General features: G+C 33.1%; 1 protein-coding gene across 1 annotated transcript in view; it reads left to right on the top strand.

The window, feature by feature from the left end:
• The first annotated feature begins 318 nt into the window (after positions 1-318).
• Smp_088360 (putative neuropeptide F precursor) overlaps positions 319-17,433 on the top strand; it is a 32,356-nt gene continuing 15,241 nt past the window's right edge. Inside the window, exon 1 of the mRNA XM_018788990.1 lies at positions 319-649. Within this exon, the coding sequence (XP_018654478.1) occupies positions 357-649 (293 nt within the window). The 5' untranslated portion in view covers positions 319-356. The remainder of the gene's footprint in view (positions 650-17,433) is intronic.

The following is a 17,433-nucleotide window of genomic DNA, read 5'->3' as shown; positions in this document are numbered from 1 at the left end:
ATGATCTCAACTATAGAAAAGAAACCGGACAAAATGTTTTTAGACAATTTTGTTTACACGAAAACATAGATCACATATTACTGACAATTAAAATATCAATGTAAATTCACTCCTCAAGGTCATGTGTTTAAAAAAGTGGGAAATATGAACTAACCAATCAACATTCGTTTAAAAAAAATCCTACTCATCATAAAATTGAGTAACAAATCATAATCTAGTTTATTCCATATATATATATATATAACTAAATACTATTTAAGTAATACCTCTTCATTAAAGACTATTCCATCATTCGGTACCATACCTTCTCAAAAATACAAAAATAATTTGTGAAAATATAAAAAAAGAAACAAATTATGTATTCTTATATGTATGGACAATATTCATTTAATTGGAATGTTAAATCTATGAATTCCATGAGTATACTACTTATATTACTACTTAAATTTATATTATTTCAATCTAATTCAATATTTATTAATGCAGATGAATTAAATCTTAATACTAATAATAATCTATCAAATATACCAAATGATCAACAACGTGCACAAGCATTAGCTAAACTTATGTCATTATTTTATACTAGTGATGCATTTAATAAATATATGGAAAATCTTGATGCATATTATATGCTTAGAGGTAGACCAAGGTAATGAATATTTTTTTTTGTTGTTGTTGTTGTAATTATTAGTAATATTAGAAGGGGGGTTTTTGGTGGAGATTTTAGTAATTGCCCCCAAAATGCCCTGGTACGACCGAGAGTGAGGAGAGTACGCTCTCCCTCTTGAAATGCTCTCACATGGCCACAAGTAATATAGCCTCTGCGAAGGAAGTCCTAATCACTGCCTTCTCGTAGCATTACTGTTGTTTAGGAAATTGAGAGGACGAAAAGCGAATGTCCGGAGCATTAACTGGGTTGGTGGACACGGCGAGTCCACCTAGGAGAGTTGGAAAACCCTGATTCCAAACCAATGGTGCACATGGGTTCCAGTATCCTGAGGGAACAAATGGCGTATGAATCAATCGTCGGTCACCGGCTACCATGAGACTGCATCTCCTTACAATGCTCCACTGCTTGCGGTTCAGACCTTTAGGTCAAAGGCTCAGGGTGTGACCCTCTAAGAAAACCGCCTGCTTCTGTTTGAGCACCCGTGCAGTATCGTGGCCCCCACACAAATCTCATATGATTTTTGTGGCGCACATATATCTGGTGCTTCCTTGTACCAATATTTATGTGTTCAAATAAATAATAAAATAGTTGATATCATGAGTCAATTGAAGCTAGGTCACCATGGAAAATCTGAAAGCACTAGACGGAGTCCCACAATAGGATGAAACGGCCGTCCAGTACTTCCAGGTTTTCCATAGTGGTCTAGCTTTAATCGACTCATGATTTCAACTAGATAAAATTATTAGTAATATTATTATTTATTCATATTGTTATTACTATTGATGTATTCATTATTGAATATATTTGGATATGTTTGACACATTTATTCACATTAGTTTCCTTGGTTATTTAGTTAGTCATAAACTGATATCAGCTGGATTATCACTGAACCATAAGGATTTGTTGAATAATTTAAATGTAATATAACTAAGTCATTGAGTACAGGATCATTTAAGATGATTGAATCGATTTGCAGCATTTACAGATATTGTCATTCTGTAGTGTGATCTACTTACATCCTCATAAGTAGTATATGGTGATGTTCAGACATAGAATGTATTTTGGCCAAAGACCGATAAGGAAAGAACTGAAATGAAGCGCAATTGGTAGGAAAATGCATAAACAATGAAATTAGAGAAGATGGATTGATATTCACAGAAGGAACAGTGAAGATTGAGACAATTGATGGTTATTTGCAAATGAACTGTTCATTATATGGTTATCAGGATTTAGTGAGATAGTCTGTAATTTCTGCTGAAATACATTCAATTATACCCACTAGTGTTCTTGTTCACTATAGTTCATTTGGCTAAATATTTTATGTTAGTCTTTCGTTTTCTTCCTGGAGAGCATTATTATGGCTTACTTTGTGTTGAAATGAACTTATCAGTTATTAAGCAGATGTCTCCATATGGTTCTTTTATTCCTGTTTTCAATCTTATTTGGTTAACCTCTTTAAGTGTTTTTGTTGACATTGTTTAAAAGACTGTTCAAATAAACAAACTTTTTTTTGAAAAAAAAATTATATTTACTATATTCTGAGTTATATGTAATGTCCAATGATACTACTTAAATTAGTTGATTGGAAACAGAATAATGAGATGTAGGTTTGTTCTCTGAGCTGGATGGTTTGGTTGTGGAGCTTTCATCGTCCTTCTGAACGACATCATCTGCACAAACGTCCAGTAGAAATGAAGTGTTTGGATTTCTCCACATGTGATTCACAACTTGTCAGTAAGAATCATTCAACATCAAGGTGCACAGGACAAGCTGTGAATCACATGTGGAAAAATTCAATCACTTCATTTCTAACCAAAGTTTGTGCTGCTGATGTCGTTCAGAAGGACGATGAAAGCTTCACGACCAAACCATCCAGCTTAGAGAACAAACCTACATCAAAATCACTTACCTGAGCTACAAATTTTCTCCATCATCTTAGAATAATGAGAGTTAGAATCAGTGATTTGTTAGTTCAAATTAACTAATTTTGAATAATCACTAAATACATAGAAGTAACTACCAGTTTTCCTATTTAGTTCAATAAAATTTTGTTAAATATATTTTGTCTTCCTTCATATTATAAACTATTGGTTATAACTTTGTATATGTCTAATGTAAATAAAAATGGGAAGTCGAACAAAGAGGCATTTGTGATAGATTACATTAGTTAATAACACTCTCAGAGTTTCATGCAAACAGCACTCCAGTATACAGAAGCCTTTATATATATGTATATTACATACACCTCTTGCCCCTCGTGGAGGAGCACAGGCGGCCCACCATTATAATGTGTCAATAATTTTATTTACATTTGTATTTAAATGCGTACTTCTGAGATTGTGGATAACAATTAATTGAATCTGATAATAACAATAGTTAGATAATCATCTTGTCTCATAGTCTTTAATAATAAGTTTGTGTAAAAGAAGACGGCAAAGTATTGTACCAGTATACATATTGTTGAATGAATAACCGAACTGAGTTATAAAGATTAGATAAGAAGAAATAAAAGTGACTAATACAAATGAAAGCCGTTTTTAGTCAGTTAAAGACATAATCCTCAGTTCGAACTTTCATGATACTCAGTAGAAGACTGTGTTACATGACAGTTAGGTTGTAATATGTTTAAACAAATGTAGTCTTAATTTTTCTGAATCAAACGAACTGTTCAATAGATATATGGAATGATAAACCAATGTTTCTTAAAAGTTTCAGAATGTTCATGAATTCTTTAGGATTGTGTATAGAAACAAAGCATTGAGGTAACTATTTCTTTTTTGTAAGTGATTACAGTTTCAGTGTATGGTCTTTTCTGTGTTATGATAACGAACTCACTATGAACGAACTCCATATGACTGTCGATGAAGTAAATTTAGACGAATCACGTGTACACATGATTTTATCAGAATATTTAGAAGTAAAGAAAGTCAAGGTAACTAGAGAGTCAGACTTCTAAAGTTTCTAGAGATATTTCGACTAATGGAAGCAGATGAAATTAGTGTAATTCCATAAACGGAAAGTATCTTGAGTCTTATGAGTTTGATGAATCTTAAAATCTATAAAACAAAGTTGCCATTACCTCAGCTAACCTTCGGTTAGTTAACTTCAATTATTCTATTTGTTTGTTTACACACATAAGGTATCAAATATCTTAGTGTAACCTAAGGATTCATACAGTTTTAATACCTCACAAGCATTGTAAGCAAAGATGGATAGTGGTTAGTAGTGAAATCCAGCTTGACGCGCCTTTCGTCCTATTCGGGACTCGTCAGCTGGATGTACCAGCATCTCACAGTTGATTTTCACTCTGAGACTCGAACCCAGTACTTTCCGCTTCAAACGCCATCGCGTTATCCACTCAGCTACTGAGTCCTGATAGTCCTAAACATCAATGAGAAGATTCAAACAAACAATACTAATTGAATTTAGTTTTAATATCTGTTTAAAATCAGTTCTATTATCTCAACAAAATATAAGTCAATTTGAATTTAGTGCAGATGAGTTTATTTGGTTAAAAATAAAATACTTTATGTTGAGTTAGAAACAATCCAGATTATAATGTAAACTTATAAATGAATAATAAATGAATAACTGCTGAGGAGTCCCACGATAGGATGAAACGGTCATCCAGTGCATCCAGGTTTTCCATGGCGGTCTAGCTTCAATTGACTTATGATTTCAACGATAAACTTATTTTATTACTTCGTTCTGTTAATTGTTTTATAATTAGGTACCATTTTTCTAATTAGTTGATAGATCGCCCAAAATGGTCAGAATATTGTTATACACCTAATCCTAATTTCGCAAAAGTCTAACAAAAGGGAAATATGTATCGTTTGAAGTTAGACCGCCACGGAAAACCTGGAAGCACTGGATGACCGTTTCGTTCTATTGTGGGACTCCTCAGCAGTGCGCATCCATCTTGCAAGATTCGAACCCAGGACCTATCAGTCTCACACCAAAGCACTTAACCTCTAGACGACTGAGCCGACCGGCATCCAACGGTGTTAATGTCTAACTTCAACCAATCCACGAAATTGAGCAACCTCTTTCTGAAAATAGTTATTTTTTCGAAAACACTGAACAAATAAACTTTTATATATCGATAGTGTAATAAGAAAACGAAGATTATTATTAGCAGAATACATTTAGAACAATCTAATCACACATATACTCGTTAAGAACATTTATCTATAAAAATAAAAGATCAACTAGATAGGATATTGGGGCTAAGAGGAGACAAGGATAATAATAATCTCGTGATGAGGGATCGTAGATGAGCACTCCTAAGGAGTCCCACAATCGGACGAAACGGCCTTAGAATGCTTCCAGGTTTTCCATGGTGGTCTAGCTTCAAGCGATTCATGATTTCAACTATTAAAATAAAAATAATATGAAAACAATTTGAAATCTCATCACTTCTGGTTAATAAGTTAATATTACCATTGTAAGTTTAAGATGAGAACAAACTAATTTTGAATACACAAAGGAGGTGTGAATTTTTGTATCCCAGTGGCTTCAATAAACCTTAGTATACACCCATTTATACTTTTATAAAACACCACAAACTTAAAATAGATAACTTCAAATGGATTGAATAGTTTTAAATTAGTTATGCTAAGGATAGTTCAACTTAGAATAATTATATTCATTCTATTGAATCCTATTGATTATTATCATTTGACTAAATTTATCAGATCATACTACCCTAATTTTGTGCAAATTGAGTGATATTATATAACAATAAATGTAATATGCTGAATTGCCACTTAAATTATTCATATTATGGTGTGTGCTACTGATATCGACAGATATAAGTAGTATGTATCATCAGTAGAAAGTGAAATGCCTGGTGGCAGAAGGTTAATAAGATTGAGGAAAAGAGAACGAGAACAAAGAATGATTGGTATGAAAATGAAGAAACAATCAAGTTTGAGGTGATTGATTGACATTTTGTAAATGAGCTATTTACTGTATGGTTCTCAGATTTCACTTAGAGATTCTGTAATTTTTATGTCCCACTTGCATTCTCTTTTGCTATAATACGTATAAATAGATAACATATTCCATTGAATATTGATTATTCAGCAGTGTAGAAAGTATTGCAATAAACTCTCATCTCAGTTACATATCATCTTATTTACAACTACGTCAAGTAGTCATTCGTACGAAATACTGATAGTTAGATAATGGAATACAAGTAATAAAGCATATACATGTTACAATCGTGAGTGTGCACTGTTGTTGAACAGTATCGAACTACCAACAAACTAGTTATAGTATTTCCACAATATCAATCATTAACGATAATATGAACCATCTCCAATTCAAACAATACACACTGAGATCTTATTCCATTCTGTTCGATTTCATTTCACAGAAATCAACATCAACTCACTTTGTTCTGTGAATATTATTTGCTCTTGTGTAGAGTACACATATGTTGAAGCGTATTTTCTTGAGAGATCTATGTGTTGAATGTGAGTGTGGATCATCAACAAGAATGTGATTGTTCTCGAACAGTCAGTACATCGATTTTGAGTGATTGTGAGAGTACTTCGTTTAATATACCATGAGTGATAAGTGTTTATATATTCTGTCTGTTCAGTGAAATTGATATTTTATAGGATTGAATGAATGTGTGTTGTTGAGTTGATCTATTGAATAGGTGTTCAAATGTTGCATATGATATCTGTTAGTGGGATGGTGAATGCGTATTCTGTACAGTGTGAAATGTATCTGTGTGGTGAATTGATCTCCTTCTCAATATTGATAATGGAATGGAGATTGGAATCTAGTATCCACTATCTCTTCAAATATCTCAGTGTTATTCACTGGATGTCTGAACAGCGGTGACTATCAGGGATTAGTTTTCCGTCAACCTCCATAGACATTCACCATCCACAATGTGATGATGTTTCATATATATTTGTCGAGTCGCTGTCAGTCATCTCTTTGGAGTATAGGAGTATTGAGAATGTTGTTGAGTTTTCGTGTTGACATTATTGAATTCTGTTGTTTGTGACGTAATTGTGATTATGAATTAGACAGATAATGTTAGTTGAGTCGTATTGAACTGGAATTGAGTTGCACATACATATGAGTTGATGATTGATTGTGTTGTCGGAAATAGTGATCATTCACAGCATATTGTAGATTTTCTTCTTTGAATGTGTTCCATCATTCTGATCTAAATTTACATCTTTCAGTTTTCACTAACTTCCTTTACTTCTCATGTTGTCATCATCGTTGTTTTTGGATATGCGAATGGAAGTATGAATGTGTTGTTTGACAGATATTATTTCTGAAATATTGTTTTGTTGATTTGGTGATGTTTGAAATGATCAGCTCTGGAGTAATTCTTGGTTTTCAATGTTAGATTGGAACAGTTTACTTATGTTGAACATGTAACATCGAAGATGTAAACTACATTATTGATTCGAATTGTAATGTTCAATTTCCTGAATATACCTTACCCTAATTTCAATTTTATACATAGGTCTATCCTCATTATTATTGCCTACTATTATTAATAATATCCAAAACCGATTTCCATATTTTTTGGCATGATTCCTGGTTTTACTCAAATTTTTTTCATTTTTTTTTATTGTTTTAACCATAGATACTGACTGATTAATTATCACAATTTTGTTACCCTTTATTACTATCCATTTTTGTAACTATGAACGGAATAGGAAAAGTTTCCTCCATTTCCCCCCCCATTTTTATATTACATAATATAAGAAATTCATTTAATTTTATTGTTTTTCTAAAATTTTTATTCATTCCGGTTACAAAAAAGAAAATTCAAATTTAGTTGTAACCATGTTCACAAAATGTATTTAGGCGAGGAAAAAAACAAAAAAAAAGTTTTTTTCTGCTTTTCTTTGGAAATTAATTATTATTCTTTAAAAATTAATTGCAGACATTGTGAGGTATCTTCTTGTGTGTGTGTGTGTTGTTTCATTGAATTTTAAAAACGTTCTCGAGGGGGGTGAATTATCGCCCGGGGGAAATAATTTGAGTAGTATATAATTTGGAAGATATATATATCCATATATATTCTTATAGTCTTATTATTTTTTTAGTTGTAAATAGATAGGTGAATATGATTGTTCAATGATAGTTGTTATACAGAAATGTATTTTGCTCTAAAAGTGTTGGAACATGTTTTATTTTCTTTCGTTGATAGAATTGTTATTCTTAGTTTGTATGTTACATGTACCACAAAAGTCAGGGTATAATCTTGGTATTGTTTGATTGTATCCTCCTATTGTTGTTTAGGACTGAAATTGATCAATCTCTTATTGATATTTGTGTTTAGCTTTAATTCATAGGCATTATAAGCAGAGATGAATGGTGGTTAGTAGAAGAATCCAGGACGCACGTTTCGTGTTATTTGGGACCAGTCAGCTGGATGTACCTGCATCTCAGAATTGTTGTTCACTCCAGGACTCGAACTAAGTACCGTTCGCTTCAAATGTCATCACGTTATCCACCTAATTACTGAGTTCAAATAGCCAACATCTTGTGCATAGGGATGAAATTTAACTCTGAGATGCAGACACATCCAGCTGACGAATCCAAAATCGGACGAAACGTGCGTCCTCGATTCCATTGCTATCCACCATCCATCTTTGTTTATAAAAGTAGTTTTAAATTCATATACTTCCTACGGTTTGATCATCATAAAAATATGCTTTTTACTACGTGGATATCAATTCCACTTATGTGGCAGGTCATTGATAATCTATCTGACTGCAATAATGAATGATATAATTTGAACCCCAGGAATTAGTTCGGTTACAACAAAAGAAATGTATTTCCTCCTAACAAGTATCAAATAGAAACAAAACTTTGTCTGTCTTTTTTTTGTCAATTGGCTGTTACTATCTGACATTAAATAAAATGAAACGTAATAATAATTTACATAGATTTGTATGTAACTTGGAAGCTGATCATTAGGCAAAACCAGGTAGATTAAATTTGATGGACACTAATTGATTTAATTCGTAGCTATGGAAACTGTAATACATTTAAACTACTGATAACAAGTTTTCATTTGAGAAAAAAAGAATAACTTTTAAAATCATTTCGTACTAATCAGTTAGTTACTATTCAAGTCAATCCTTTGAGAAGACAGCATAATTTGAATGTGGTTTTGAACTCATATTAAGTCTCATACTGAAATAAAGCAGCGTTCAAATCCCCTATGGTTTAAATAATGATTGTCACGAAGGGGTTTTGTGGAGATTTCAATATTTCAGTAGTTGAAATCCTGATTCAATTGAAGCTAGACCACCATGAAAAACCTGGAAGCATTGGATAGCCGTTTCGTTCTAGTGTGGAACTCCTCGTGTGGCGGGATCGTGAATACGCACTGCTGAGGAGTCCCACAATAGGACGAAACTGCCATCCAGTGCTTCTAGGTTTTCCATGATGGTCTAGCTTCACTTGAACCATGGTTTCAACTATGAAAATGATTGTTCCCATTAAATTCATTTCATAATGTGAAATGTTGTCAAAGTAAACAATCCCCGATAAATTCCATGCCAAGAACATTAAACAGTTATAAGGATTTACCTGACTACTAAATAATATAAAATATATTGATTTTTAAAGACACTTTTACATAAACATTATCTTTCCGAACTATGGTTCACATTTTATTGATAAAATAAAATTTTACAGACTTGAAACCATCGGAAACTTATCAGATTATGTAACAGATTCCAAATTAGTTTCTAAAAAAATCAACAGTTTGCAAGATATTATAAGCAAAGATAGATAGTGGCTAGCAGTGGAATCCAGTTTGACGCGCCTTTCGTCCTACTTGAGACTCGTCAGATGGATGTACCTGCATCTCAGAGTTGATGTTCACTCTGAAACTCGAACCCAGTATCTTTCGCTTCAAACGCCATCACGTTATCCACTCAGCTTTTGAGTAGTGTTAAGCACTTGCTTGTGCAATGGGGTGAAGTTTGAATTCATTTAGTATTGTTTGTTTGAATCTTCCTATTGATGTTTAGGACTGCAACTGGTCGGTTTCTTATTGGCATATGTGCATACTGTGCGTATTGCCTCGATATTGCCTTAATTCACAAGCATGGTAAGCAAAGATGGATAGTGGCTAGCATACATACAGAAATTAGTCTCAGTTTAAAATATCCTATAAGGAATTATTACCAGAATCTAAACTGAAACCTTTTAAAAAATTATTTTAAATAAAAATTGATTTATTCAATAGAGATTAGCTTAATCTTCGACATTAAAGTTTCATTTGTTTTCTGAAACTCTTATTACTTAACACTCATTTATGATTCAGAGAATCGATCAAAATTAGATGATCATTGGAAATTTGGAAGCACTGAATGGTCGTTTCGTCCTGGTATAGAACTTCTATGCAGTGTGTATTCACGATACTCCGCAAGGAAATTCAACTCAAGACTTTCGGTCAAGTGAGTGAACACTTTACCTTTAGACTACTGAACCAGAATTCAACAATGTTGATGTTTAACTCTAATCAATCCACGATATTGCACAACCCATCTTCCATTGTCTTAAGTGAGTAATTGTCTCACTGTTGACATGAAATTCTTAACGATTTGAATAACGCTCGAATTAAACCTAGTTACATTAATATTTCAGGGAGGTGATGATACAAAACTGTTAGTTCATTGTACATACTTTTAAAGAAATATTTTGGAAAATAGCTTTTTTGAAGTTATTTTAGTTCCTGTTTTTGTTACTATAATACTATAAAACTGGTCCAAGTAAACGAATAATTTCATTAAATTCGAAAGGCGATCTAAGTTAGGCCACTATCGAAAGTCTGGAAGCTTTCATGAGTGTAAGCGAAGATCCTAAGTTGACATTTTACGTTCAAGGTCATAGTTGGACACTGCTAGAGAGTCTTAAAATAGGACAAAACAGGCTATACAGTTCTTCTAGGTTTTTAATGGTGGTCTGATATTGTTCGGTTCATGATTACAATGAAATTTCACAACCTCTACGATGTCATATTGAAGATGACTTTTAATTCACAGAAGAAGAGTTAAGAATTTGACCATTACACAAAATCCTTTGTCCATCTCCTATTTATTGAGCTAGTGATTGAAATAATTTCAGCACAAATACAAAAGAATGGTTAAAATGTGCCTATTTATCTTTTTTGGATTTCACCAAACATAATAATTTATCCGCGAAATAATATTGTATTGAAACCATTAACCTATCTACGTTAGATGGCTATTGAAAACCTGGAAGCACTGAGATTTGATGATGATCAAGTCAAATTTCAGTCAATTCAAGATATTGTGCAATCATCTTCCATCGTCTTGAGTGAGCACCATCTTCATGCCCGATGCGGTTGATCTCCATTGATCACATTTTCTCACTAGAACACTTGCCAGTTATTCAGAACCGTGGCAATGCATAACCTATTCGAAACTATGATATAACTATCCAATCATTTTACTGAATTCTCATACCAATTCTTAATGAATAATTGAATTGGTAGTTTGGTATAAATGCTCAATAATATGATAGATACCTACTATACTTAACTATTATCCTCTTGATTGTATTAGACATATGTTCGAATATAAGGGCTGACATAGTTAAAGTTTGTCTTAACTGAAAGTAACTAAGATAGAGTAAATAGATTTGCTTTCCCTTAACACACTTAACTAGAAAATACTTTCAACAATTCAAACTATATATAAGGTATACTTTATAAAACTCAAAGAATAGTAATCAAGGTTCAGAATTATATCTCACTACTGAATTGATTCTTTTAATGTTATCAGTAGTTTATCAGACAAACATTACACTGTAGTGAACGAGAACACAAGCGTGGACAACCGAATGTATTTGAATACAAAATTACAGGATAAATTAGTAAAAAATAGGAACCATACTGTAAATAATGCATTTCCAAAATGTCAATCAATCACCTCAAACTTGATTGTTCCTTCATTTTCACATCAATCATTCTCTGTTATCGTTCTCTTTTCTTCAATCTTATTAACCTTCTGCCACTAGACATTTCCCTTTCAATCGTTGATACATACTACTTATACCTGTAGACATCAGTAGCATACACCAAAATACTAATTACATTCTTACGTATAATAATTTATATGACTACATTCTATAGATTCAATAATTTAATTATGAATCAGTTATGATATAATGTGAAATGATCATACAAAGTGACTATCATCAATGAAACTCTCCTTTGCTTTGTGTAAAAAGAAATCCAAAGTTTAATATCAGAAGGGGTTTTGTGGATATTATGGTCGTTTTAATAGTTGAGATCATGAATCAATTGAAGCTAGACCACCATGGAAAACCTGGAAGCACTGAACGGCCAAATCGTCCTATTGTGGGACTCCTCAGCAGTGTGCATACACGATCCCGCCTCGTGAGTTTCGAACTCAGGACCCATCAGTCTCGCGCGTGAGAGCTTAACCTCGAGACCACTGAGCCGGCATCCAACGGTGGTAATGTCTAAACTCAACTAATTCACGAAATTGAGCAACTGTCCTTCATTGATTTCAGTGAGTTACCATCTCCCAAAAGATTTGGTTGAACTCCACTGGTTACTGCTTCTCACTAGAACTCCAGGAAATACCTCATAGAGCCAGTCACCAGTGAGCATATGATGATTATCAGAAAGAGGTTTGTAGAGATTTTAGTGTCTATACCTCAACTATAAAATGACTAAAATCTTCACAAACTCCCTTCTGAGAATAAAATAACCTTGTAATAACTTTGTTGATTTGAATAATTAACCCTCCCATTTCAAGTTATCCTTTGAAGTAAAAAAAAGGAGCAAGTTTACATAATTACCTACATTTTAGGATTTGGACTAGGTTTATGAAAAAGACTTATCACTCCATAAGGATTTCGTGACGATTTGATATCTTCTATAATTCAATGCTCTACCACCCTTTTATTTACAAATGTAAGAAACTTAGGTTTTCAATTCAAAGACTAACAAAAGAAGAATATCATCAAGCTTCACTAGACATTCACAATTACGTAATGAACCATATCAAGTACTTTACCACACTATCTACCTTAGCAACAGATATGTTATGTAATTTAGCCTAAGCAATATCTAAAATTCACTTCTTGTATGCATGTTGGATATTGTCAATTTTCACTTCTTTATTAATACTATACACTTTATCATTGGCGGCCTGTTTAAACATCTGGGCTACCTGTTCCTGTCATCTGGATATTTCAACAAGTTATCTAATTTCGTTTGTTTTAATACATCATTATGCCTATTAATCGCACAACCTATTCAGGTGCGTTTCTGAAAAGTGTAAGACCTTTCGCTGTAAAGGTTACAGAAGACCTAATCAGAGATATCGTTGTTGTTGGAAATATGCAGCGAGAAGAATATACATTATCCAGATGTCGATTGACTGGGCTGTTAACTTCTAACTGGCGATCACTCAATATTTATCGTCAGAAAGGACGGAGAAGTAAGAAACGGAAACTTGTTGAAGTACTTTGTGCTGAGAATTCTATATTGTACCAAAAATATAATATTGAATAAAGCTAATAATAATAACAATCTATTACTACAGTTTAAATTTCGCGTAAAATACAAAAAAAATTCGCCTTAACTCCGATTGGTTAATTCTAGGTCATAAGTATTCTTTATGTTTTCATCATAATTACTCCATTAATAAATAGATTATTATCAGATTTTATAGAAATTTGAAAATTCCGCAAAAATTTTTTTTGATTTTATACATTAAAGATTAAACGGATTTCAATGAAGAAAAAACACACAAATAAGGAAAAGTGGTCTCCTGTTTCTTATTTCAGGTCAAGATCCATTCTATTTAATTTTCATATTATGATAGTCTTCAATTTATATTTTGATCCAAGAATTTGCTTTTTTTACTTACGTCTGTTGTCCCTAATGGAAAATAGGCTTCCGACCAACATTCTCCAACCCACTCTGTCCTGGATCTTCCTTTCTAGTTCTATCTAGTTGTTGTTCATTCTTCTCATTTCTGTCTCCATTTCTCGGCGTCATGTGTTATGTGGTCTTCCTCTTCTCCCTTGACCTTGAAGATTCCAAGTAGAGGCTTGGCTTATGACGTAGTCAGGTGCTTTTCTCAATGTGTGTCCTATCCACTTCCAGTACTTCTTCCTGATTTCTTCCTCCACTGGAATCTGGTTTGTTCTTTCCCACAGTCGGTTATTGCCGATAGTGTCTCCACCTGGAGCCTCTATAAAGCTACTGCCGGTCCCAAGCCCGGATAGAGGAGGAGGGTTGGGCATAGGGTTAGCGACCCCATTCCATAGAAAACTAACAAGTTAAAAAATTCTAACTAGTCCAAGCATAGAAATTGAAATTTCACAGCAATTATTTATTACTTCAAAAGTAAAGATAAATCTAATTGACATGAACTAATTACCGGAGAATTCGGATAAAAAGGTCTTTACTAATTATCTCCAACTGTTTAAAATTCAATTTAGTAAATAAACAGTAAAGTGATTGAGTTAATAATCAAATGATGCACGAAGTCAAGCAACCGTTCACCAATTGTCTTCAGTGAGTTGAAATCTCACAACGGACGTGGTTTGAACCCTACTGGTCACTGCTCAGTGGTCTATCGGTTAGGTACTCTGGAGCGAGACTGGTAGGTCCTGCGTTCGAATCTCACGAGGCTGGATTGTGAATGCGCACTGCTGAGGAGTCACACAATAGGACGAAACGGCCGTCCAGTGCTTCCAGGTTTTCCATGGTGGTCTAGCTTCAATCGACTCATGATCTTAACTATATAAAGTTTATATTTTCATTTCGATCCGGAAATACTAGCAACGAATTCAACTATCAACGCTTTATTCATTAAGCTGATGAATTCACATAGATACTGACTTCGTCAATGATTTATATTTTGCAATTGTTAATATTCGAATTTAAATTTTGATACGTCCCTTTGAAAATGTGTATGCACTAATTAGATACCTGGATATAACTCATTGATTGACATTTTTGAATTGTCTAGTAACTGAATTTAAGACTCGAATCCTAGTCTAAAACTTGTCATTCTACTATAATGGTAAGTTTTCAGGGAAATAAACAAAATAATTGGAAGATATTGCGAAAACTGAATACATGAAACCATTCCAATGATAATAGACTGAGATTTAGTCGACCTGGAGATTATTAAGGGTGAATAATCTCTTAACTGACTATAATATCAAACTATAAAACAGTCAGATTTTAGCACAATCATGATTGTATTTCCATCACTAATAGGTCATGAGTGTTCTCATTTTTTATTAGTTTTAAGTCTGGAATGATAGCTACGGCTTTATTTAAAACTGAATGACATTTGACAACTGGTTAGTTCTAGTATAAGACTTCTAAGAATTACCTGTCAATGTACTGAGTGACATTAATTTGGATTGTCCCTATTTATATTCTCGTTCACTACACTATGACTCTGTATGTGTATTTCATCCCATATAGGACTAATTAAAAGGAAGCACCTAGATCAAAGTGTTATGCTTCACATAGAAACTTGAACCCAGTGTAGTGAACAAGAAGACGAGTGGGGACAACCGAATGTAGGTCTCAAAGAATTACAGACTATCTCACTAAAATTTAAAAACCATACCAGTAAACAGTTAGTTTGCAAACTATCAATCAATCTTCTCAATCTTGACCGTTCCTTCTGAAAATATCAATTCATAGTCTCCGATTATTATTATTGTTCATGCTTTTTCATGCCAATTGCCTTTCGTTTCCGTTCTTTCCTTACCAATCATTCTCTGCCTGACCATTGTCATATACTACTTATGTGAATGTAAGTAACCCACACCACACCAGTGCTTTTTTTATTTTGACCGTCTAACGCGTGAATTACTGAACAAATGAGTTCAAATACTCAATCACTTGTCCAATAGATATAATATTTTTATATCATTGTTAGAACGAATTTAAGTTAACTTAATGTTGTTATTCTTAATTGAATTGTAATCAGTCGTTGTTGGTATACATATGCACCGTGTGGTAGAAGGTTAATAAGATTGAAGAAAAGAGAACGAGAACAGAGAATGATCAGTGTGAGAATGAAGGACCAATCAAGTTTGAGGTGATTGATTGACATTTTGGAAATGCATTATTTACAGTGTGGTTCTTATATATTACTAATTGATTCAGTAATTTTGTATTCAAGTACATTGGATTGTCCCCACTTATATTCTCGATCACTGCATTATGACTCAGTATATGTATTTCATTCCATATAGGACTTATTAGAAGGACGCACCTGGATCCCAGTGTTATTGTTCACATAGAAACTCGAACTCACTGCTTTTCTTCATTTTGGAGCTTCTAACGCGTGAATTACTGAACAAATGAGTTCAAATACTCACTCACTTGTCCAATAGATATAATATTTTTATATCATTACTAGAACGAATTTAAGTTAACTTAATGTTGATATTCTTTATTCATTTTTAATCCGTCGTTGTTGGTATCCGTATATTCCATGTAGATTGCTTCGACTTAATTACATTTTTATAAATTTTTTATAGAATAAAATGAATTGCTTTTTACAAACTTTCATATTATGATTTTCTGTAGCAATGGTCATATGGTTGCTATGCTATTTATGATTTTCAAACAACAACAAAAGATCATATTACCGGTAAATACAAAACTACCATTGATTAAGGTCAAATTATAGAAACAGCTATAAGATACATCATTGTTTTGTTTGTATACATGTATATGTATGTATATACAAGTGTATATTATATGAAGGGAGGTGTATAAAAAGGCTCCCCGGAGTTATAAAATGGGTTATTGTTTATTAAAACAAATTCGATGATAGTTTATTTTAAATGCACCATGGTTTTCATGTACTATCAAGATGTTTCCATTAACAACTATTGTAATTTGAAAAATAATAAATGAATGAGTAAAAATTAGGAAATCAAAGAAAAGATTGTTAGTAGGGAGATTTGTAGAGCTTGTTAAATGTATTATGTTGCATGTTACTCCCAATGAAGCATAGGCCGCCGACCAACATTCTCCAACCCATTTTATTCTGGACCTTCCTTTCTAGTTCTATCCAGTTGTTATTCATTCTTCTCATGTCTGTCTCCATTTCTCGGCGTTATGTGTTCTTTGGTCTTCCTGTTCTCTTTCGACCTTAAGGATTTCAAGCCAGGACTTGTCTTGTGACGCAATTGGGTGATTTCCTCATAGTGTGCCCAGTCCACTTCCAGCGCTTCTTCCTAATTTCTTCCTTCGCTGGATGGAATCTGGTTTGTTGTCTCCCACAGTAACTTGTTGCTGATAGTGTCTGGGATTGAGATGAATAGAAAGAACCTAATAAGGAAAGTGTAAAGATATTGTTGCTAATACTCGGTGAAAAATCTTCTCTCTCTCTAACATATGTTATCAATTTATTAGAGAGATATATTAGATCTTATCAACTAATCAACAAAACTCTATGAATGAACAAAGAGTATACAAGAAATAATGTAACATATTATCATTGATCAGTTATTGAATAGTAAGTAATGTCAAATTCGTTATGATGACTGGTCAACAGTCCGGATACTTCTATGTTTCGGTGCATTTTGTTAATATGGTATGTAGTTGACTTTCCTCAACGAAGGATATTTACCATCTTTAGAGAATGTACAATTCTCAACTGATTAATAGTTTATAAGCAAAGATGGATGGTGGCTACTAGTGGAATTCAGTGAATTTA

This window comes from Schistosoma mansoni, chromosome W (assembly GCF_000237925.1).
Source record: "Schistosoma mansoni strain Puerto Rico chromosome W, complete genome".
NCBI classification, from domain to species: domain Eukaryota; kingdom Metazoa; phylum Platyhelminthes; class Trematoda; order Strigeidida; family Schistosomatidae; genus Schistosoma; species Schistosoma mansoni.
The sequence above is the reverse complement of the archived record's forward strand: the minus strand, read 5'-3'. Positions and strand labels throughout refer to the sequence as shown.